Source organism: Haliotis rufescens, unplaced genomic scaffold (genome assembly GCF_023055435.1).
Source record: "Haliotis rufescens isolate VD_foot unplaced genomic scaffold, xgHalRufe1.0.p SCAF_15, whole genome shotgun sequence".
Taxonomy (NCBI): Eukaryota; Metazoa; Mollusca; class Gastropoda; order Lepetellida; family Haliotidae; genus Haliotis; species Haliotis rufescens.
Window position 1 is genome coordinate 32,801,978 of NW_025963835.1, and position 22,001 is coordinate 32,823,978.

At 43.7% G+C, this 22,001-nt stretch overlaps 2 protein-coding genes across 3 annotated transcripts; one reads left to right on the forward strand and one right to left on the reverse strand.

Annotated features, from left to right (window-relative positions):
* Positions 1–187: 187 nt before the first annotated feature.
* On the forward strand, positions 188–6,800 carry LOC124132046 (N-acetylglucosaminyl-phosphatidylinositol de-N-acetylase-like). Of its 2 annotated transcripts, none has more exons than XM_046495638.2 (7): positions 188–473; positions 724–823; positions 1,160–1,250; positions 3,563–3,630; positions 4,955–4,986; positions 5,350–5,480; positions 6,667–6,800. In XM_046495638.2, the coding sequence occupies exons 1-7, from the start codon at positions 197–199 to the stop codon at positions 6,793–6,795; spliced, it is 828 nt and encodes a 275-aa protein (XP_046351594.2). In that variant the 5' UTR covers positions 188–196; the 3' UTR covers positions 6,796–6,800. The 2 variants fall into 2 exon arrangements, with proteins under 2 accessions (XP_046351594.2, XP_046351596.2); XM_046495640.2 differs by having other exon boundaries at positions 349–473; positions 719–823.
* A 7,183-nt stretch (positions 6,801–13,983) lies between these two features.
* LOC125380124 lies at positions 13,984–16,336 on the reverse strand. Its single transcript, XM_048396478.1, has 3 exons — positions 16,209–16,336; positions 14,600–15,318; positions 13,984–14,074 (listed from the first exon to the last, which is right to left on the reverse strand). The coding sequence occupies exons 1-2, from the start codon at positions 16,280–16,282 to the stop codon at positions 14,604–14,606; spliced, it is 789 nt and encodes a 262-aa protein (XP_048252435.1). The 5' UTR covers positions 16,283–16,336; the 3' UTR covers positions 13,984–14,074; positions 14,600–14,603.
* Between the last annotated feature and the right edge of the window lie 5,665 nt (positions 16,337–22,001).

Genomic DNA, 22,001 nt, shown 5'->3' on the forward strand with positions numbered 1-22,001 from the left:
AGTCTTACTTGCATACACTCCATATATAATGTTTTGACAAAGCTATAACGTACATCTTAATGTTTGTATCTATAAAACTAGTATGTTTTTAATCTATTAATCATCATTAAGCGACTTAAAATAATAATTCAACTGACAGTCGTTCAGTTTCAAAAGTTTGTAAATAGTCGTAAAGATAATACTTTATTTTAACTCAATGGCCGCTTCCTTGTTCAACATGTCCTCGTCGTTAGATCTGTTGGAACATTTTCAGACACCGTGTACTGTTTTATTCACCGCGTATATTTTCTTGTACGTGTTCGCAATCATAGTATACATACCCATCTTGTGGCGGAAGAGATCACGTGTGTCTGAGCCGAAAGACAATGCAAACGTTCTATTCATAACCGCTCACCCAGACGATGAGTGTATGTTTTTTGCTCCAGCAATCCTGGGTGTAGAATCCCATTCATCATTGCTTTGTTTTACAACAGGTACAGTTGCTTTATTTGCTCCCCCTTAATCAATCAGAACCCCACCACTCCACCTTCCCCTTCTGGAATCGACAGTATGGGTTAGCACGCAAAATCGGATCCAATGCTGAAAAAACGGTGACATTCTTGATGACATTTCTTGATGACTTACACCATCAAATGTTGCACAGTTATCTTTCCTTTTCGTATTATTTGTCAATGTATATGTGATTGAAATGTAATATTGTGTCTATTTGTTTTTTTTGGTAAGGAAATTATGACCAGAAAGGTGATTTGAGAAAGAAGGAGGTATTGAAGAGTTGTTCTGTGTTGGGTATGTCTCCACAGCAGGTGACAGTACTAGATATCAGGTATGTATTGTGTTTTGTCCAACAAGCTTTGATATCATGTATTGACCCAACACCATCACCTGTAGACCATCATCTTCCCCAGTCAAGGGAGTTAACTGACTATAAAAGTCCAGTCTCATCCCTTGCCCAACTAGGCTAGAATTATGGAGTTATATTTTGACTGGATTAACAAGTCTATGCATAGTCCAAACGAAATTGACATCCGTCATATATAGTCTGCTAACTCCCTTGCCTCAGTAAGATGTCACTTCTTAAACCCCTATGGGGTACTGGAGGCCAAGCGGTCTGCTCAGTCAGTCCAGATGGATCACCACTATTGATATGTTCTTTTTCTAGATCCTTGCCAGACAGTCCGAAGGTGCAGTGGGATAGACAGCAAGTCTGTAGTGAGATCCTCCGCCACTGCATACAACACAGAGTGAAGAAGGTAGATATCACCTCTAAACTCCCACTCAGTTTTGTGTTTTGGTGTCTATGCTGGAGTGATAATGTTTGTTTTTCTCTGTTGGTGAGTTTTGTGTGGTTTTGAAATAGTGTATAAAGGGATGTGTCTGTGTCGGGGAGTGGGGGTTGTCATGAATGTAGGTGTGAGATGGGTGTGTTTTTTAGATGTGTTCCAGCTTGTGGGTTTTAATTAGTTTAATTATTAGACTTATCTATCGTGTGTTAAGCCTTGAAAAGTCCAAGGGGGGAGGCGCTTGGGGGTGAGGCGTTCGGCGAATGGCGGCCGGCAAGCTGGCTTATGCCTAGTGTCCGAGTCCCAGGTGGTTAGTCTATGTGGGTGTTCGAGATTCCTTTGTCTGATCATAGTTTGGTAGTTTGGATGAGTTTGGTAGCATCTCAGAAAGTAGCCGGAAGTAATCAGGCAGAGAAGCTGTGATGCGATTATGTACGTGTTTACATCATGTACATCTCCGACTTTGAAAACAGACGTGAATGAACGAACCAACCAATGAACGACTCAGTAATACATAATGTCAGCAGTTTTATACCTTGAATTTCGCATGTTGTTGCAGCTGCAAACTCGTTTGTTTTTAAAACTATTTTTGTACTTCATATTCTAACACGGATTCTTTAATGGCAATGATAACCATGTGTTGTTACAACAACTACTGTAAATCTCTGGTGTCTTTGTTCTTTGCGACTGTGTCGAATTCCGTCACGAGGGGGCGCGCATGTATTGTTTAAGCGGAAGTACTCTACTCAGCGGTGCTATTTGGTGTGTGATTGGATTAATGTAAGGTTGGATTAAAGTGAGGATTCTCCTGTATTTTCTTTAGATATAAATCCACTGATGCTTGAGAGGAGGGGGTGTCGCATTCATATTGAGTCGCATTTTTGACCAGGGGCCAGCAGTCGCATTCTTTTGGAGACGCATTAATTTCACGCTTTACAGTATTTTAATCTCATTTCCATCCTATGTTACGGTTAAGACTAATTGTTAAGTTAAGTGAAAGGTATTTGTTATATGTCAAATAAATTTGCCTTCTCGATTTCTTTTTATCAAGTTTGACCATATGAGAGCCTCAAAAGTAATTTCAGGGAATATGTCTTACAAACTTGATGTTAAATCAGGGAATATGTATAATAACTGAAAAATTTAGGGATTATGTATATTCCCTGAGTTAATCAGACATTACATATATTCCCTGAAAATTTCAGGGATTACACATGTTCATTTTGATGAATAAAAAAAATTAAGTGCGATACCCGAGATGCTAAAAATGTAATTTGTATATAGCTGAAACGGTGCACGTGATCACATGCTGTTAAGACAATGGCCATAACTGGTACAGTAGGGCAATGGGAAAGTTCTATTTCCACTGTTTTGATTCCCTATTGTAGCATTATCATGATCATGACAGAAATTAACTGAATCTTATTCAACGGACAGAAATAAGCACATTTGCTCATAGTTTCACAAAAATTAAAGTTATTGGTACAGTCAACTTTGTCCACGGAATATGTCAGAAATAACATTAAAAAAAAAATAAATGGCGATAACTGGTTGGTGACCAGCGGACAGCTACAGTACACCATAAGTAATCAGATGGGCATGGGTAGCCCTGTTTTCTGACGTTAGCTGCAACTGGTATACAATATTTGAAAACTGTGAATTTTATATTGGAGACCTACCAGGTATGGCTATCAGTCTCACAGGTATCAAACTTGGAAACAGCATTTTCCTCATTTAGTGTTGTATTGTGTAACCATGGTAACAAATTCTGTTTCATGCCTCTTTAATCAGTGGGGGCCGGGTGGCCCAGTCGCCGCGAATCACCGTGCAGAGTTGCGTCCCTTGGGAAACCTATGATTGTGGGTTCGAATCCCGGTTCGCCCCAATTATGTTTCTAGATTTGTCAGCACCATACCCGTGCTCGTGGGTTTCACCGAAGTGGTAAACATCCGAGACCTGCATCACTTCAGGCTTTCCTCCCTCATTAAGCTGACACGCCGTGATATAACTGGAATAATGTTAAAAGCGGCGTTAAACCCAACTCACTCACTCACTCACTCTCTAATCAGTATTTCATTCATAACATGGTATGAAACATACTGGTAATAACAATATGAAAATCCTCCCTGTGACCTTTGTTCTCTCAGAAGCTGTGGCAATCTACATTGAAACTTGAAATATATGTTTTTGTAATTTTGTAAAATTTTGCATGATGTATGCATATAAGTAACACACAGTGATGTTTTCATATTTGATGATAAGTTAATGATGAACATTTTCAGATTTATACGTTTGACGGGTATGGGGTGAGTGGTCACAGCAACCATAGAGAGCTGTACAAGGCTGTGAGGTGAGTTAGGGGCTTAGATATGTGTTGATTATCCATATTGTTCTAAAACACACCCCAAGAGATTGTGAGTTATTATAGGGCCCCAGAAACCTATGCTTGTAGTTGGAGAGCTTTGTGACTTCATTGATTGAGTGTCTTCGTATCCAGACGGCGTGGATTGTTGCTTAGGTGAGGTGAGGTGAAATGGGGTTTAACGTCGCGTCCAAGATTATTGCACTTACATAGCGACGTGCATGCATTGACTGCTTGTACTAGTCCAGACTGATGCCGATTTATAGTGCTAGCTCACTGAGATACCATGCCGCAGTTTAACATGAATACCCCACTCAGACACAGTATACTGACTCCGAGCTGACCAGTCCTTGTTTTAGCCCCTTAATGCCGAGCGCCAGACAGGGTAACAACAAGTACCAACTTTTAACGTCTTTTGGTATGACGCGGTCGGGGAGATCCCCGGACCTTCCGCTCTCCAGGCGGATGCTCTACCATTAGACCACGGAGGCAGTCAATTGTTGCTTACAGTATCAACCACTGGTTTGTCTGGTATAACTCGAATATTCACATTCGTCATATAGCTAGTATTGGTTTAAGGTTAACTTTGACTCTGACCCCAAGGAACTGATTCCATCATCATAATTCAACCCTGAAATGAGGCTGACATTAATTAGAAAAGTACCGACATCAGTAGTATTTAGAGGTCACAAGATTGCCTGGGGATGAAAATGTAGCCTTTGGACAAAAGCATGAAAATATTTTAAGACATTTGTTTTGTATCAATTCAACATTTCTGAAGGTGTAGACATTTCCAAATTGAAAATGGTGAAATATATCTGAATTGGCTTTAAAACAGGTTTCCTCTTTGATTGATTATACAGTATGTGAATCGGTTTAGTGAGCAAGCTGTTCTCTCCCTTAGTGCAAGGCTATTGTGTACCTTGCTCCCTTCATGCATGTATTGAAGAACATGAGGATGATAATGTTCTTGTATCTCAAGATGAGTGAAGATCCGGTGTAGAATAGGTCTTCAGCAAGCAATTGCTTGCCATAAGGGGCTTGTCGTAAGAGGCGACTAACAGGGTTGGCTGGTCAGGCTTGGTTGATGCTTGTCATCGTATCCCAGTTGCATGGATTGATGCTCATGATGTCAGTTACTGGATTGTCTGGTCCAGACTTGAATATTTACAGACTGCTGTCATATAGCTGGACTATTGCTGAGTGTGGCGTTAAACTATAAACAAACAAACAAACTTGTATCTCACATTTATTGGTACAACAGCATCATGATGGAGAGATCATATGTAAAACTTCCTTTCTTTCTTCACAGACATCTAAAGATTGACAGAAAAGAGCTACAAGGTATGTTATGTATTCTCCTGTTGACAACAGTGATAGATGATATATTTTTTATTTCTTCTACTTTCTTGATCAACTCAGTCTCTTTTGATCAGGGGCGGTCGGGTAGCCTAGTGGTTAAAGCGTTCGCTCGTCACGCCGAAGACCCGGGTTCGATTCCCGACATGGGTACAATGTGCGAAGCCCATTTCTGGTGTCCCCCGCCGTGATATTGCTGGAATATTGCTAAAAGCGGCGTAAAACCATACTCACTCACTCTCTTTTGATCAGTGCTATTGTTCTGATACAATGCTTCTCTGCATGACAGTCTGACAATGTATTATTCTGGGGTTGTTGTAGCATTATTAGGGTGTATTTCTGTTACAGACATTGAGTGCTACAGCTTACAGAGTGTCAACCTGCTTCGTAAATACACCTCACTGTTAGATCTGCCCTACAGCGTGTACACAGCTGACGTAGTGTATGTGTCGTCTCCATCTCAGGTCCTTACAGCTCAGGTAGGACAGTAGCTAGTTGTCATGCAAGTACTAGCACATGATTTGCAAGTATACCTCACTGTTAGATCTGCCATTCGGCCTGTAAACAGCTGACGTAGTGTATGTGTCGTCTCCATCTCAGGTCCTTACAGCTCAGGTAGGACAGTAGCTAGTTGTCATGCAAGTACTAGCACATGATTTGCAAGTATACCTCACTGTTAGATCTGCCATTCGGCCTGTACACAGCTGACGTAGTGAATGTGTCGTCTCCATCTCAGGTCCTTACAGCTCAGGTAGGATAGTAGCTAGTTGTCATGCAAGTACTAGCACATGATTTGCAAGTATACCTCACTGTTAGATCTGCCATTCGGCCTGTAAACAGCTGACGTAGTGTATGTGTCGTCTCCATCTCAGGTCCTTACAGCTCAGGTAGGACAGTAGCTAGTTGTCATGCAAGTACTAGCACATGATTTGCAAGTATACCTCACTGTTAGATCTGCCATTCGGCCTGTACACAGCTGACGTAGTGAATGTGTCGTCTCCATCTCAGGTCCTTACAGCTCAGGTAGGATAGTAGCTAGTTGTCATGCAAGTACTAGCACATGATTTGCAAGTATACCTCACTGTTAGATCTGCCATTCGGCCTGTAAACAGCTGACGTAGTGTATGTGTCGTCTCCATCTCAGGTCCTTACAGCTCAGGTAGGACAGTAGCTAGTACTATCAACTCAGGTTGGACACACACCAGTTGTACTGTAAGTACTGTTATCTCAGGACAATAACTAGTTGTCATGCAAATACTGTTATTTCTGGACAATAACTAGTTGTCATGCAAGTACCGTCAATTCATGTTGGAACAATTTAATTGTCATACAAGTACTGTCAACCCAGCTAGAACCAGAGACTATATACCACTATATGGTCTCTGCTAAAACACATACTAGTTGTCATGCGACTAATGTCAACTTGCATAAATACACCTCTCCATGTAGTTTGCATCACAATTAAAATAACGGCATTGTATTTAATCATTCCCTTTTTTATGTCAACATTAACTATTGTCTCTCTCCATTATCAGCTGCCACTAAAGACAGATTACAATAAACATGTTATCTGGTTGTTCCCTAGTTACTATATGATGATGCCGTCAACGCCATTCGTCATGATGATTATGAAATGACTGAATACCTACTATGCCGATGTTTCAGAGAGCGATGTACACCCACTGGAGTCAGTTCGTGTGGTTCCGGATCCTCTTCATATTCTTCTCCAGATATCTTATTATTAATACTTTTACAAAAATCGATGTTTATAAACAGTTCAATAAACATTCATGAAAAATGTTGTGTGAGAGTTTGATGTTACACAATGGAGGTCAGTCTGCAGCAACCCAATACCTCAAGTGTCTTGTAGAAAGGTGCACAACCAATACCTCAAGTCTACAGCAGACAGACACTTGACCAATGCTTCAAGTCTACAGTAGACAGATACCTGACCAATACCTCGAGTCTACAGCAGACAGACACTTGACCAATGCTTCAAGTCTACAGTAGACAGATACCTGACCAATACCTCAAGTCTACAGCAGACAGACACTTAAACCAATGCTTCAAGTCTACAGTAGACAGATACCTGACCAATACCTCGAGTCTACAGTAAACAGTTAACTTGACCAATACCACAAGTCTGTAGTAGACAGGTACCTGACCAATACCACAAGTCTGTAGTAGACAGGTGCCCAACCGATACGTGAAGTCTACAGTAGACAGGTACCTGACTGATACCTCAAGTCTACAGTAGATAGGTACCTGACGAATACCTGAAGTCTACAGTAGACAGATACCTGACCGATACCTGAAGTCTACAGTAGACAGATACTTAACCGATACCTGAAGTCTACAGTAGACAGATACCTGACCAATACCTCAAGTCTACAGTAGACAGGTACCTGACCGATACCGCAAGTCTACAGTAGACAGATACCTGACCGATACTTGAAGTCTACAGTAGACAGATACCTGACCGATACCTGAAGTCTACAGTAGACAGATACCTGACCAATACCTCAAGTCTGTAGTAGACAGGTACCCAACTGATACCTTAAGTCTACAGTGGACAGATACCTGACCAATACTTGAAGTCTACAGTAGACAGGTACCTGACCAATACCTGAAGTCTACAGTAGACAGATACCTGACCGATACCTGAAGTCTACATTAGTCAGATACCTGACCAATACCTCAAGTCTGTAGTAGACAGGTACCCAACCGATACCTGAAGTCTAAAGTAGACAGGTACCTGACCAATACTTGAAGTCTACAGTAGACAGGTACCTGACCAATACTTGAAGTCTACAGTAGACAGATACTTATCCGATACCTGAAGTCTACAGTAGACAGATACCTGACCAATACCTCAAGTCTACAGTGGACAGGTACCTGACAGATACCTGAAGTCTACAGTAGACAGATACCTGACCAATACCTGAAGTCTACAGTAGACAGATACCTGACTGATACCTCAAGTCTACAGTAGACAGATACCTGACCAATACCTCAAGTCTACAGTAGACAGATACCTGACCAATACCTCAAGTCTACAGTAGACAGATACCTGACCAATACCTCAAGTCTACAGTAGACAGATACCTGACTGATACCTCAAGTCTACAGTAGATAGGTACCTGACGAATACCTGAAATCCACAGTAGACAGATACCTGACCAATACCTGAAGTCTACAGTAGACAGATACCTGACCAATACCTGAAGTCTACAGTGGACAGATACCTGACCGATACCTGAAGTAAACTACCATTATAGTTACAGGCAATAATCATTTTGCCCTGTCACTGGTCCTTACAAATAAACCTTAAAACTCAGAAGGATCTACTCATTTGGAAGCATTGTGTTATCCTTTGTCATACCCACATGAATAAAAAACTATTTATACATTGAAAAGAAGTGTTTGACATTTAGTGACATCCAGACGTCAAGGTTTATCAGAAGTTCTGGCCCGGGCTGCTACAATGTCAATATATTTCTGAAAAATAACACTTAGTGGTCTGTACTGTTCAACAGTTCAGCCAAGTTTAACTAAATGTCCTACAGAATCTATGAATGGGATTTCACGCCCCTCTCTGAGTGGCCTTTCAGCCACTGTAAACAGTGGTCCATTTCTTGACTTGAAGGTTATTCTTGTGGAGGTTCACCACATCTTGAAGTGGCCCTTCAGCCTCTGTAACCTGTGTCATCCACCAACTTCTTAGTGATGCCTATCAAGCAATTCTGTAACCTGTGGTCCATTGGTTGACTTCAGGGATGTCCTTTTGGAGGTTCACCATAACTCTGCATCTTCGAATTTTGGAATACATCTACGATTCTGATAGTTGCCACTTCAAAGTCTGTCTGAATGGCCTGTGGCTGGAGTAGAGGCCGGCCACCTCTGTTACCACCACTGGAAAGCCATTTAAAGACTTTTCATGACGAAATATTGACAGAAGCGGGTGACCTCGCCTAGGTGAACACTAACAAGCTAACTGTCGTCCATTTCTCGATGAACTTCAGTATGTCACGTGATTACGTTGTCAATCAAGCGGATACATACATGACTACTTTAGGCGTATTCCCCAATGTCTAAAACGTATTATCCTACGAATCGGGCGATCAGTGATGCATGCGCTGTAGCCAGACAGATCATTATATTTCGGGTCACCAAAACTGAAGCATTCATTCGAAGTTACAACAGAGAATGCTTCACTTACCAAAAGAAATCACTAAACTCCACACTGTCGAGTAGGCCAATATGCATCGGGAATACAAACCGCGCCGCCTCAAGCATAGACTCGTTAATCCAGCTAAATATAAATATCCATAATTCCTAGTTCGGCAAGGGAGGAAACTGGACTTTTATAGTCAGTTAACGCCCTTGCCTCGGGATGATGCTTACAACCAACCTCTCCAAAGAATACCTCATCCGCCAAACCAAATCCAGCATGACCCGAACCTACTTTTCATGGGTAAACGACACCTGCGAGCAGGTCCCGGGCTCCCCATGGATCCCCTCTCTCTTAAAGAAGGGCGGTCGGGTAGCCTAGTGGTTAAAGCGTTCGCTCGTCACGCCGAAGACCCGGGTTCGATTCCCGACATGGGTAAAATGTGTGAAGCCCATTTCTGGTGTCCCCCGCCGTGATATTGCTGGAATATTGCTAAAAGCGACGTAAAACCATACTCACTCACTCACTCTTAAAGAAATCTACATTGTACATTTTGAAAATGAAGCCCCTCCACATCCACAAGCCAACCCGTTTACTAGTACAGGAAGGTAGATGGCACCCTTGTCATCCACAATCCAACCCGTTTACTAGTACAGGAAGGTAGATGGCACCCTTGTCATCCACAATCCAACCCGTTTACTAGTACAGGCAGGTAGATGGCACCCTTGTCATCCACAATCCAACCCGTTTACTAGTACAGGAAGGTAGATGGCACCCTTGTCATCCACAATCCAACCCGTTTACTAGTACAGAAAGGTAGATGGCACCCTTGTCATCCACAATCCAACCCGTTTACTAGTACAGGAAGGTAGATGGCACCCTTGTCATCCACAATCAATCTTTATTACAGAAATACTGAAGGCCATAGGCCTATAGTTGTCAACGGGCATGTCGACGGGGAATTAGCTCTTCGGGGAATAAAGGACAAAATCGACATCACTGTCCCGGGACGCTTTATGCACAACATGTAAACAGTAAACAACAATTGCACAATGAGCGGAATACCTGCTCTGACAACACAAACACAGCGATGAGCGGACCTTCCAGCTCAGGCGTACAAGAGGTGAGCGGAGCTCCAGCTCTCCTCAGGACGTTTCCTACGAGCGGCACATCCTGCTCGAGGTCGTCCCTATGCCAGCACTCGGAATACCAAGCCTGACTAACACCGTAGTAACTGTGTATTAGTAGCACATATATAGTAATGAACAACAATGGAAATGGAAAATGACGTTGCTCTGGACTACGGACTTCTGGGGGTGACGTACCGACACAACTCAGGGGATGAACAATTAAGGCAATAAATGTCATACTATAAATAACAGTAATTAACGGAAAGTGATAAAGTAGCCCAGGTTGGCTGCCAGTCAATATACAATGAAATGTTGGTGAGGATTAACAACGGGGATTAGCGCCTAAAACGTAATGACAATTAAGTTATGGAGACATGGCTACAGGGTAATTTGCCTTCGGAGTCAACTGTACTTCAGACAATGGTAGTCGTAAATCAGTCGCTATGACAGTACATATCTTTGTGAATAGTGGGAGGACATATTGATTTCTACTTATTTAAGTAATTCATCTTATCATTTCTAAAATTCCTTGCATGGAATATATACGCTGTCAAAGGCTTCTGTAGATTAATATTTATAGAAGACATGAAACTTAGATATATTTTGAAATTGATACATTGATGGGTGTACATTGATGTATACAATTCGTAAATTCTGATAAAAAGACAAATGAGAACTATATGGTACTCATCCTCTATTAGCTATAGACTACACATTTTACATAATCTAATTTCCTTGGGATTTTGGAATATCTTCTCGTTTCAATATTTAATTCATGTGATGAGCATCTGAGTCTAGAAACTGCAATTCTATATTTGTACAAGAGTGGTTTCAAAAGATATTCTTCAGCCATAAAATGTGCTCAAAACAAACTAAAGCACTGTCATTTTGACGATAGAGCTAACAAACAATACCACTTTTGTATGTACGTATCTTTGAGCCTTTGTGTACACAAAATGTATGCCCAAAATGTTCAGGACAATCTACATATAGGAATAGACCCAGGAGTCTTGTCCACTTCCTGCAGCACCTGTCCCAGTTCGGCTATCATAGAGGGTGGCCAATCACTAACATTTTGTGTAACTTGTTACAAAGTCTGCGAATCCAAGACTGAGACACATTGACATATGTGTTCTAGTGATTTGAAGCACGCAATAGCCCTGAAGCGTTCATCACGTTGTAGACGAGACATTTCCAATATGATCACGAGCACTGCATTGAAGCACGCAATAGCCCTGAAGCGTTCATCACGTTGTAGACGAGACATTTCCAATATGATCACGAGCACTGCATTGAAGCACGCAATAGCCCTGAAGCGTTCATTACGTTGTAGACGAGACATTTCCAATATGATCACGAGCACTGCATTGAAGCGCGCCAATAGCCCTGAAGCGTTCAACACGTTGTAGACGAGACATTTCCAATATGATCACGAGCACTGCATTGAAGCACGCCCATAGCCCTGAAGCGTTCAACACGTTGTCGACGAGACATTTCCAATATGATCACGAGCACTGCATTGAAGCAACAGTAGGCAGTTCACATGTTACTGTGGAAAATGAAAATCAGATTCCTCAAGTCCACAGTAGGCATTTTCTTCTGGACGAAAAATAAGTGATCTCAAGAATGAAACCGATAACCAATGTTTATTTAATTTTAGTCAATTTCACTTGCGAGTGTCAGTGTCACTATATCAACGACACAAATCACAACTCAGGTCATGTTTCCTCCTGATATAGCCCCCAGTACCTCTGCTGGTTTCCAGGACAGAGCTACTAGTGTCTACGCTGGTTTCCAGGACAGAGCCCCCAGTGTCTATGCTGGTTTCCAGAACAGAGCCCCCAGTGTCTATGCTGGTTTCCAGGACAGAGCCGCCAGTGTGTATGTTGGTTTCCAGGACAGAGCCCCCAGTGTCTATGTTGGTTTCCAGGACGGAGCCCCCAGTGCCTATGTTGGTTTCTAGGACAGAGCCCCCAGTGTCTATGTTGGTTTCCAGGACGGAGCCCCCAGTGCCTATGTTGGTTTCCAGGACGGAGCCGCCAGTGCCTATGTTGGTTTCTAGGACGGAGCCCCCAGTGCCTATGTTGGTTTCTAGGACGGAGCCCCCAGTGTCTATGTTGGTTTCTAGGACGGAGCCCCCAGTGTCTATGTTGGTTTCCAGGACGGAGCCCCCAGTGTCTATGTTGGTTTCCATGACGGAGCCCCCAGTGCCTATGTTGGTTTCTAGGACGGAGCCCCCAGTGTCTATGTTGGTTTCCAGGACGGAGCCCCCAGTGTCTATGTTGGTTTCTAGGACGGAGCCCCCAGTGTCTATGTTGGTTTCTATGACGGAGCCCCCAGTGTCTATGTTGGTTTCTAGGACGGAGCCCCCAGTGTCTATGTTGGTTTCTAGGACGGAGCCCCCAGTGTCTATGTTGGTTTCTAGGACGGAGCCCCCAGTGTCTATGTTGGTTTCTAGGACGGAGCCCCCAGTGTCTATGTTGGTTTCTAGGACGGAGCCCCCAGTGTCTATGTTGGTTTCCAGGACGGAGCCCCCAGTGTCTATGTTGGTTTCCATGACGTAGCCCCCAGTGCCTATGTTGGTTTCTAGGACGGAGCCCCCAGTGTCTATGTTGGTTTCCAGGACGTAGACCCCAGTGTCTATGTTGGTTTCTAGGACGGAGCCCCCAGTGTCTATGTTGGTTTCCAGGACGTAGACCCCAGTGTCTATGTTGGTTTCTATGACGTAGACCCCAGTGTCTATGTTGGTTTCTAGGACGTAGACCCCAGTGTCTATGTTGGTTTCTAGGACGGAGCCCCCAGTGCCTATGTTGGTTTCTAGGACGGAGCCCCCAGTGTCTTTGTTGGTTTCTAGGACGGAGCCCCCAGTGTCTATGTTGGTTTCCAGGACGTAGACCCCAGTGTCTATGTTGGTTTCTATGACGTAGACCCCAGTGTCTATGTTGGTTTCTAGGACGTAGACCCCAGTGTCTATGTTGGTTTCTAGGACGGAGCCCCCAGTGCCTATGTTGGTTTCTAGGACGGAGCCCCCAGTGTCTATGTTGGTTTCTAGGACGTAGCCCCCAGTGTCTATGTTGGTTTCCAGGACGTAGACCCCAGTACCTATGTTGGTTTCCAGGACGGAGCCCCCAGTGTCTATGTTGGTTTCCAGGACGTAGACGCTAGTACCCATCAGCCAGTTACTACAATGTGGCACTTGGCTGATTCTAATCGGTGCCACGGCGCCCAAGTTGTCTTGCTTGTATTGCTGCGTTCATTAACATGGCAGGATGTGATGGCCGGGGGTTCAAACCAACGTTCATCCATATTGTGATCCTTGGTCAGTTTCAGACCGTATTCTTTGTGGTAAATGTCTACGACCGGTGCTACTTAAGGGTTCCTTCCAACATTAACTAAAGACGTGCTGGGATATACCCGAAATACTGCCCGTACAGCGTTACACCCAACTCACTCACTCACTCGTTATTATAACGGCAACCTTGGGGCGGTTGCGTAGCCTAGTGGTTAAAGCGTTTGCTCGTCACGGCGAAGGCCCGGGTTCGTTTCCCCAAATGGGCACAATGTGTGAAGCCCATTTCTGGTGTCCCCCGCCGTGATATTGCTGGAATATTGCTAAAAGTGGCGTAGAACCAAACTCACTCACTATAACGGCACTTTACCATACTACATACTGGCTCAAATGTTGTGTAAACATGTTTATTAGAAAAGATCGATAGGGTACTGTGGTAGGTGGCTTCAACAACATCTACTGTTCGTTACCGGCTCTGGAGTCCTGGAAATTAAACAAAAACACTGATACAGTGAGTAAGTATGGTTTTACGCCGCTTTTAGCAATATTCCAGCAATATTACGGCGGAGGACACCAAAAATGGGCTTCTCACATTGTACCCATGTTGGGAATCGTGTACCCATGTGGGGAACCGTGTGCGCTACCTTTGCCTTCTTCTGTAATGAACCGACACGTCTTGACATTGTAGTCCAACTCACTCACCAATTCAGTCTTCCTCACTCATAGGGCGGTCGGGTAGCCTAGTGGTTAAAGCGTTCGCTCGTCACGCCGAAGACCCGGGTTCGATTCCCGACATGGGTACAATGTGTGAAACCAATTTCTGGTGTCCCCCGCCGTGATATTGCTGGAATATTGCTAAAAGCGGCGTAAAACCACACTCACTCACTCCTCACTCATAAGCAAATATAACAATATGAATGTTGACACACAGTTTTTGTGATAAGTTGAGCTAAAAAATTATGACGAAATCTAACAGCATCATAATGATGTTTCAGTACAATAACTTACTCTCTTAACTTGAATCGGTTTCTCTCTTTCCAGCTAGAGCCCCGACTGCAGCGTTCGTCAAAGCCGTCACTGCCGCCCCCTCCACTGCGTGTCCGACCTCGTGAGCTATGTTTTCAACGTCGTGTTTGAGATGACTCCAGAAGTCCCGTTTAGCAGCCGAAATTTCTCTCTTTCCAACCAGTGTCCCGACTGCAGCGCTTGTCAAAGCCGTCACTGCCGCCCCCTCCACTGCGTGTCCGACCTCGTGAGCTATGTTTTCAACGTCGTGTTTGAGATCGCTCCAGAAGTCCCGTTTAGCAGCCGACATTTCTCTCTTTCCAACCAGTGTCCCGACTGCAGCGCTTGTCAAAGCCGTCACTGCCGCCCCCTCCACTGCGTGTCCGACCTCGTGAGCTATGTTTTCAACGTCGTGTTTGAGATCGCTCCAGAAGTCCCGTTTAGCAGCCGACATTTCTCTCTTTCCAACCAGTGTCCCGACTGCAGCGCTTGTCAAAGCCGTCACTGCCGCCCCCTCCACTGCGTGTCCGACCTCGTGAGCTATGTTTTCAACGTCGTGTTTGAGATCGCTCCAGAAGTCCCGTTTAGCAGCCGACATTTCTCTCTTTCCAACCAGAACCCCGACAGCGCCAGGTCCGCCTGAATCTCCCTGAGACACGGGCAGTGTGTTGACCGCTGAGGTTGTTATCGTCAACAGAGCTAGCATGAAAAGCATGTTGAACCTGAAAAATTACAACATTTTCGGTTTCATTGCACGTTTTGTCTGGCGCAATCTCTAGTAAAACTACAAATTGGAGTACATATAGGCTTAAAAATTAAGGTCTCGCCGCCTGTCAAGCAAACCACTGATTGACCAATCAGAAAGCCGTGATACACTTTCAAAAACGGCCATTTTGTACGTCAAATAATATTAACAAATTGACATGTGCGCGATTGAGATCTCATGATATTCAAATTTTGTGGGTTACGTACAGTAAGTATAATACCAGAAGACTGTCAACTCCATTGTTAACATGCACGTACGGCAGTCATAGTGTGTGAGTGAGTGAGTTGGGTTTTACGTCGCTTTCAACAGTATTCAAGTTACATCACGGCATGTCAGTTTAATGTAGGAGGAGAGCCTGAAGTGTTACAGGCCATTGACGTTCATCACTGTGGTGAAACCCACGAGCCATCTGGGCGAATCTGATATTCAAGCCGATACACGAGCATAGTTACCCGTGAAGATTCCGGGGTAGAATAGGTCTTCAGCAACCCATGCTTGCTGTAAAAGGTGACTGTGCTTGTCGTAAAAGGCGACTAACTGGATCGGGTGGTCAGGCTCGCTGACTTGGTTGATGCTTGTCATTGATCCCAATTGCGTTGATGGATGCTCATAATATTAATCACTGGATTGTCTGGTCCAGGCTCGATTATTTACAGACCGCCGTCATAGAGCTGGAAAAGTGCTGAGTGCGGCGTAAAACAACAAACCAACCAACCAACAATCATAGGGTTCTGTCACGTGCAAGGGAAGCAACTCTGCACAGCGAATTGTGTCTTCTTAGGCTATTTGGCTACCTCAGGGGTGAGCCAGTATTTCAAAGCCGTTCTTCCCCATAACGTCACTTACCTTAGAGTGTTGAAGTTGAGATGACAAGTTTCGTAGATTCTGATACTTATATATGCATGGACTGTTGACGCCATCTGTTGTGAAAGAATTGTTTCTCAAATAACATCAGGCAGCCCCAGTCATTTTGCACGTTTATGCCATGCTTAGCCGTACATCCTGGGGCGTGATGACTCGCTGAGCTAGCGATGTTGTGAAGGACGTGGTCTTATCATGCCGTCTATGTCACCAGAACACACCCTGTGAACTTTCATTGTGATAAAATTCAGGCAGAATTTCAGTGGTGCAAACGTTCTTATCCACGTTGAAACGCTATCCTACAAGCATATTTCAAATACATGATGATCCAGTCATCAATATACAAGGAGAAATACGCTGGAAAGTTAAGAGGGAGTAAGTTTGGTTTAACGCTGCTTTGAACAGTATTTCAGTTATATCGCATCGTGTAGACTGATGTGGTTTTAGACATTTACCACTTGGTGAAAATCACGAACATTACCAGGGCGAACCGGGATTCGAACCCATGTTAATAGGTTTCTGTCACACAGCTAAGCTCAAATCGATAGTTACTGAATATACATTGCTGGACAGCTTTAAAAACTAAATAACTAAGAAAGTGAAAATGCTCTGAGTGAGTATGGTTTTACGCCGCTTTTAGCAATATTCCAGCAATATCACGGCGGGGGCACAATAAAAGGGCTTCACACATTGTACCCATGTCGGGAATCGAACCCGGTTCTTCGGCGTGACGAGCGAACGCTTTAACCACTAGGCTACCCGAAAGGCTTTGAAACACGCATGTACATTAAAAGGTGTTTGTGTTTGTACGAAGTTGTTGAGGTCCTCAGGAAAGAGACTTTGTTCCAAAAATACCCCTGTGACCCGGCAGAAGGATATGGTAAAGTTGACCTTCTTGCTTGGGCAGTACCCTCCCCAGGGTGCTGAGAATGAAATTCGAGTCCACACTGATACTTCGACACGGGTAATAATTAGTGCTTTGAGCATGCGTTTGGCGCATTATTAATATGCACATTATTAGTATTCAGTAAAGCGCATCAACCTCCCCATTATGGGGTGTATGAACCATCCTTCAAACTATAAGCAAAGCGGGGTTGCACCTGTCAGTGTATGGAAGTAATACACTCAGCGCTTAGTAATCCTGCGTGGGGATTCATTGGCAGTTGTGTATAAACGATTAAACTATGTATTGGATGAGCAGAATGGCGACTTGGTGTGGACAAACAACGCCTTCTTGGCAGAGACACTTTACCGATTAGGTTTGTTTGTTGTTTAACGCCGCGCTCAGACATATTCCAGCTATACGACGGCGGTCTGACAATAATCGAGTCTGGACCAGACAATCAAGTGATTGACATCATGAGCATCGATGCACCCAATTGGGATATGATGACATGCATCAACCAAGACGGCGAGCCTGACCACATGATCCCGTTAGTCGCCTCTTACGACAAGCATAGCCGCCTTTTACGACAAGCATAGTCGCCTTTTACGACAAGCATAGCCGCCTTTTACGACAAGCATAGCCGCCTTTTACGACAAGCATAGCCGCCTTTTACGACAAGAATAGCCGCCTTTTACGACAAAAATAGCCGCCTTTTACGACAAGCATAACCGCCTTTTGCGACAAGCATAGCCGCCTTTTACGACAAGCATAGTCGCCTTTTACGACAAGCATAGCCGCCTTTTACGACAAGCATAGCCGCCTTTTACGACAAGAATAGCCGCCTTTTACGACAAAAATAGCCGCCTTTTACGACAAGCATAGCCGCCTTTTGCGACAAGCATAGCCGCCTTTTACGACAAGCATAGCCGCCTTTTACGACAAGCATAGTCGCCTTTTACGACAAGCATAGCCGCCTTTTACGACAAGCATAGCCGCCTTTTACGACAAGCATAGCCGCCTTTTACGACAAGCATAGCCGCCTTTTACGACAAGCATAGCCGCCTTTTACGACAAGCATAGCCGCCTTTTACGACAAGCATATTCGCCTTTTACGACAAGCATAGCCGCCTTTTACGACAAGCATAGCCGCCTTTTACGACAAGCATAGCCGCCTTTTACGACAAGCATAGCCGCCTTTTACGACAAGTATGTGTGCTTGGTGTCCAGTGTAGCATAATGCGTTAGATTCTGGCAGGTTACATTCAATTGGTCTTTGGTAAAGTCGTATCGTTGTTGTTGTATCGTTGCAAACTGCTATTTTCTTACACTGTACTATATAATATGTCACGAAAGATGTATCACATATTACAAGTAAACGCTACGTCCTGTATAAATGGTTGAGTCGTTGATATTGTTTGCTAATTGAATCTCCAGTATTACAGTTGATTGTTTTGTTACACTAACAGAGTTTCTGTCGTGTCGATTTATCATTACCTGAAACTGAAATTGTTATGGTATAGTCTGATGAATATATTTTTACAGAAATATGGTTTGCAGTCATTTATGCTCAAATAACCGACTCTGTCACATGATGCCTTTTCTGCGTCCGCATATCTTTACAGATAGACTAGACAAATCGTTTCAGATAAACTATTGCTAATTTTACAGACAGGCTATCTGTCAAACATTTTACCACTTGAAACAGACAATTTATTCGAATAAACACTGTAATGTCCTTTTTGATACACGCCGTGATATAATTGGAATACTGCTCAAAACGGAGTTGAACCTAACTCACTCACTCACACAAACTCGTTAGTTAAATGGCTGCCTAGATACAATGGATGACGTCACATGCTTCGGGGATACGTGACCCCGCCTCTTTAGACGAAAAGCAAATACACCGGAGTGGGGTGTCCATTTCGCCCAAACCCATTGGTATGGCTTTTCTCGAATTTGAACATAAACCTATTCGCCTAGAAAAGACCGACAGAGATCCGGGATCCAATTCTGCTAATCAATCAGATTCATTTTACATTAACGTGTACAATTCGTCAAAGACCAGGTCCTGATTCGCCAATGATAAGACAAGTCCACGTGTACTTCCTGATAGCAAACGCTTTTCAGGTAGTTCGGAACCACCAAACAGGCATTATGTAAAATACTAAAATATCTGTTTAAGTCGTTATGGTAGGATTGTTTTCAAGTTTTCACCACACTATTACAAAGGCCTCGCTTTAGTGTCCAATTAGTGGCAATTAGACGTTGTAGTGTCCATGTAGACAGGCTGAGAATGTAGTGTAAATGGAGACTGGCTGAGAATGTAGTGGCTATGTAGACTGGCTGAGAATGTAGTGTCTATGTAGACATGAATGTAGTGTCCATGTAGACGGGCTGAGAATGTAGTATTCCTGCAGACAGGCTGAGAATGTAGTGTCTATGTAGACAGGATCAGAATGTAGTATCCATGTAGACAGGCTGAGAATGTAGTATCAATGTAGACAGGCTAAGAATGTAGTGTCTGTATAAACAGGCTGAGAATGTAGTATCCATGTAGACAGGCTGAGAATGTAGTGTCTATGTATACATGAATGGAGTGTCCATGTAGACAGGCTGAGAATGTAGTGTCTATGTAGACAGGCTGAGAATGTAGTGTCCATGTAGACAGGCTGAGAATGTAGTATCCATATAGACAGGCTGAGAATGTAGTATCCAGTAGACAGGCTAAGAATGTAGTGTCTGTATAAACAGGCTGAGAATGTAGTATCCATGTAGACCGGCTGAGAAAGTAGTGTCTATGTAGACATGATTGTAGTGTCCATGTAGACAGGCTGAGAATGTAGTATTCCTGCAGACAGGCTGAGAATGTAGTGTCCATGTAGACAGGCTGAGAATGTAGTATCCATGTAGACAGGCTGAGAATGTAGTGTCCATGTGGCCAGGCTGAGAATGTAGTGTCCATGAAGACAGGTTGAGAATGTAGTATCCATGTAGACAGGCTGAGAATGTAGTGTCCATGTAGACAGGCTGAGAATGTAGTATCCATGTAGACAGGCTGAGAATGTAGTGTCCATGTAGACAGGTTGAGAATGTAGTGTCCATGTAGACAGGCTGAGAATGTAGTGTCCATGTAGACAGGCTGAGAATGTAGTATCCATGTAGACAGGCTGAGAATGTAGTATCCATGTAGACAGGCTGAGAATGTAGTGTCCATGTAGACAGGCTGAGAATGTAGTATCCATGTAGACAGGCTGAGAATGTAGTGTCCATGTAGACAGGTTGAGAATGTAGTGTCCATGTAGACAGGCTGAGAATGTAGTGTCCATGTAGACAGGCTGAGAATGTAGTGTCCATGTAGACAGGCTGAGAATGTAGTATCCATGTAGACAGGCTGAGAATGTAGTGTCCATGTAGACAGGTTGAGAATGTAGTGTCCACGTAGACAGGCTGAGAATGTAGTGTCCATGTAGACAGGCTGAGAATGTAGTATCCATGTAGACAGGCTGAGAATGTAGTGTCCATGTAGACAGGCTGAGAATGTAGTGTCCATGTAGACAGGTTGAGAATGTAGTGTCCATGTAGACAGGCTGAGAATGTAGTGTCCATGTAGACTGGCTGAGAATGTAGTATCCATGTAGACAGGCTAAGAATGTAGTGTCTGTATAAACAGGCTGAGAATGTAGTATCCATGTAGACAGGCTGAGAATGTAGTGTCTATGTATACATGAATGGAGTGTCCATGTAGACAGGCTGAGAATGTAGTGTCTATGTAGACAGGCTGAGAATGTAGTGTCCATGTAGACAGGCTGAGAATGTAGTATCCATATAGACAGGCTGAGAATGTAGTATCCAGTAGACAGGCTAAGAATGTAGTGTCTGTATAAACAGGCTGAGAATGTAGTATCCATGTAGACAGGCTGAGAAAGTAGTGTCTATGTAGACATGATTGTAGTGTCCATGTAGACAGGCTGAGAATGTAGTATTCCTGCAGACAGGCTGAGAATGTAGTGTCCATGTAGACAGGCTGAGAATGTAGTATCCATGTAGACAGGCTAAGAATGTAGTGTTGATGTAGACAGGCAGAGAATGTAGTGTCCATGTGGCCAGGCTGAGAATGTAGTGTCCATGAAGACAGGTTGAGAATGTAGTATCCATGTAGACAGGCTGAGAATGTAGTGTCCATGTAGACAGGCTGAGAATGTAGTATCCATGTAGACAGGCTGAGAATGTAGTGTCCATGTAGACAGGTTGAGAATGTAGTGTCCATGTAGACAGGCTGAGAATGTAGTGTCCATGTAGACAGGCTGAGAATGTAGTATCCATGTAGACAGGCTGAGAATGTAGTATCCATGTAGACAGGCTGAGAATGTAGTGTCCATGTAGACAGGTTGAGAATGTAGTGTCCATGTAGACAGGCTGAGAATGTAGTGTCCATATAGACAGGCTGAGAATGTAGTATCCATGTAGACAGGCTGAGAATGTAGTGTCCATGTAGACAGGCTGAGAATGTAGTGTCCATGTAGACAGGTTGAGAATGTAGTGTCCATGTAGACAGGCTGAGAATGTAGTGTCCATGTAGACAGGCTGAGAATGTAGTATCCATGTAGACAGGCTGAGAATGTAGTATCCATGTAGACAGGCTGAGAATGTAGTGTCCATGTAGACAGGCTGAGAATGTAGTGTCCATGTAGACAGGCTGAGAATGTAGTATCCATGTAGACAGGCTGAGAAGGTAGTGTCCATGTGGCCAGGCTGAGAATGTAGTATCCATGTAGACAGGCTGAGAATGTAGTATCCATGTATACATGAATGTAGTGTCCATGTAGACAGGCTGAGAATGTAGTGTCCATGTAGACAGGCTGAGAATGTAGTATCCATGTAGACAGACTGAG